Consider the following 2767-nt stretch of genomic DNA (forward strand, 5'->3'; position numbering starts at 1 on the left):
ATCCCTTTATGTAGAGGCTAAGAAATTTATAATATTATACTTCCTTTTCTTGATTTCCACTTTTAATTTTACACTTTTTTTTTTCACCTTCCAAAGAAACGTCTTTATTTATTTACAGGGCTTAGGAAAGGGGGAAAAAAGCTCTAAAAAAAGGAAATTTAAAATAGGCTCAGGTGCAGTGAGTATCTGACAGGGTCCGGGTTGCAGTCTTTTGCGCCTACTGGTGCTCACTTCCAGGTTGTGAGGACGGTTCTCCCCGAGTCTCGCGATCGGCCCCCTTTGGGCCCCAGTGACTGGCCCTGTCGACTTCTCAGCTCTCGATCAGCCCCATCACCCTGCACCAGCTCTTAATCATAGAGAATTTCGCAATTGCTGAGGAGTTCCTTCGGGGGTGACTTGTTCCATTTACAGTCTGGAATCTCGCCATTAGGGACCGCAATATTGAGGGTGTCGTTGATCAGGTTATACTTAAGGATTCGGTCGTTGGCGGTGCTGGAGGTGAGAGACGGGGACTCATTCACCTCAATCAGCCAGGGCTTCAGCTTGTCGTCGATGATGATTTCGTACCCATGGCACTGGAAGCAGTGTTTGTCGTTATTCATCACGGGCGCCACGGCCTTCAGCGACTGCACGATGATACAGTGGATCTCATTGAACAGTTTGCCGGTCACCTCCTTGCCTCGGGTGCTCTCCAGGTAGAGCCGCAGGTTGCTCACGGTCCACTTGCCCCAGTGGATGTGGTTGTAGTCTTCCCCATGTTTCTGAATGGCGACGTTGGTAAGGTGAATGAACATGTTGTCCAGCTCACTGGTGCTCGGGGTGTACTTCACGGTGCAGAAGCGGCAGAACCCGAGCTTATACATGTAACAGCGCAGCGGGCGGTACGTAGAGACCAGAACATACAAGCACCGGTCAAACTTCCTCCCGCCAATGACCAGCAGGTTGTTAATGTAGAGAGAGATCACATAGGCTTCCTTAGTAGATTGAGTCACAAACGAAGAAGTCTTGCTGTCCCGGGACCACTTTTGGATCTGCGAGAGCTTGTTGATCAGAAAGATGCCCTTCCCCTGGGCTTTGCCACAAGGTTTCATGATCCAGGTGCTGGGGGAGATTTTCCTGAACTCCTCCACGAACAGGTTGTAGTCGGCGGGCAGCATGTAGGTGACCGGAACAAAGTCCAGATAGAGGTATTTCCCATTTTCGTCTTTTTCTGCTGGAGGACGCCCTTCCTTCTCCAGCCCCTTCCTGTATCTTTTAATATTCTTCACCATCAGGTCCTTCAGGGTCAGCTCGTAGTGGTTCAGAAAATGGTTGACTATTTTTGATTGTCTGAGAGCCAATAGCCCATTTCGACCCTAAAAACGTTTCGGATGGTTTGCACGCTCATCCAGTAAAAGTTCCAATCTTCATTTTCTGTCACTTGGATCCCTCCTCTCTTTTCAAAGTTATTTATCAGCACTGACTTCTCGATATCAGTGACCCATTTCACTTTTCCTGCCATAATCCATAGGTACTTCTGGAGCCAACAGGCACAGACAATTTCGCTTCAGCTTCAGGGACTCTTGCTTGCAGTTCGTACCTGATGTCAGATTGTTCTCCTATTACTTCCTCCTGTGGGCTCAGAGCGCTGAGCAGCGCCTAGCAGCACGGAGCAGGGTGGCCCCGCGCCGCGCCACGCCCGGGCCCCGCCTCCAGCCCCACTCGGGTGCCTGCAGGAGAACACCACCTGCAGCCCCGTGGACCGGCCCGCCCTGCGCCGTGCTGTACTTCTTAATTTTACACTTTTATCAAGTATTTAAATATGTAGGTAACTAGAAGCTAGCTCCATAGATAAAAGTATACATAGATGCTTTTGTAGCATTATTTAAAAGTGAAAAGACAATTTCATTTTTAACACTTTAGCAGTGTGTAACTATGTACAGAGCTGTTAATCATGAGATATAACAATATAAATTGACATGTGAAAATAAACACACAGACACAAAATATGAACAGATAAAAGTATATTAAACATTAATGTGTATATGATTCTTTTTTGTGGTTTTGTAAAAAAAATTAGAGACACACTAAAACATATGATTATAGCCACGTGAATTTCATATGTGAAACAAGTGCATAAATGCCTAGACAGATAAATTATAAAAGAATAAAATATGATGCAAAAATTTAATTAAAGGAAAGACAAATAAATGCCTTATGGAAAAATGTATAAAAATGACTAAAAAGAAAACATAAAGAATAAAGTATGTTTTTTTCTTCTTTTAATAGCAAACTATGTGTAGACCAACTCTCTCACTAAGTACAACTACTATCCCTATTACTATTTAACGTTATTCTGGGTTTCATCTTTTTCAATAAAATGAACAAACTGGATATGGTAGGCTAAACTGTCTCTCCTACAAAGGAAAAAAAAAATCCATGTCCTATACATTCTGTAAATGTAAAACCTGTAGATGCTACCTTATTTGGAAAAGCAGGTTGCAGATGTGATTAAGAATCTTAAAATGAAGAGATCATTCTGGATTGTCTGAGTGAGTTCTAAATCTAATGGCAGTGTCCTTATAAGAGAAAGGCACAAGGAGATTACACAGACAGAAGAGGAGAAGGCAATGTGTGAAGAAAGAGGCACAGGTTGGAGTGATGGAGCCACAAAGCAGCCACCAGAAGCTTTAAGAAGTCAGGAACAGATTCTCGCCCTAGAGCCTGTGAACCAGGCTGACACCTTGATTTCAGCCCATTGATACTGATTCTAGACCTCTGGCCTCCA

At 44.1% G+C, this 2767-nt stretch overlaps 1 protein-coding gene across 1 annotated transcript; it reads right to left on the reverse strand.

Moving 5' to 3' along the window:
* Nucleotides 1–227: 227 nt before the first annotated feature.
* Nucleotides 228–1545, reverse strand: LOC116635320 (probable tubulin polyglutamylase TTLL1). Its single transcript, XM_032409237.1, is given in 2 exon segments — nucleotides 228–1319; nucleotides 1322–1545. Coding segments are annotated over 2 exon segments (1272 nt in total). The 5' UTR covers nucleotides 1502–1545.
* Between the last annotated feature and the right edge of the window lie 1222 nt (nucleotides 1546–2767).

Source organism: Phoca vitulina, unplaced genomic scaffold (genome assembly GCF_004348235.1).
Source record: "Phoca vitulina isolate PV1807 unplaced genomic scaffold, GSC_HSeal_1.0 scaffold10, whole genome shotgun sequence".
Taxonomy (NCBI): Eukaryota; Metazoa; Chordata; class Mammalia; order Carnivora; family Phocidae; genus Phoca; species Phoca vitulina.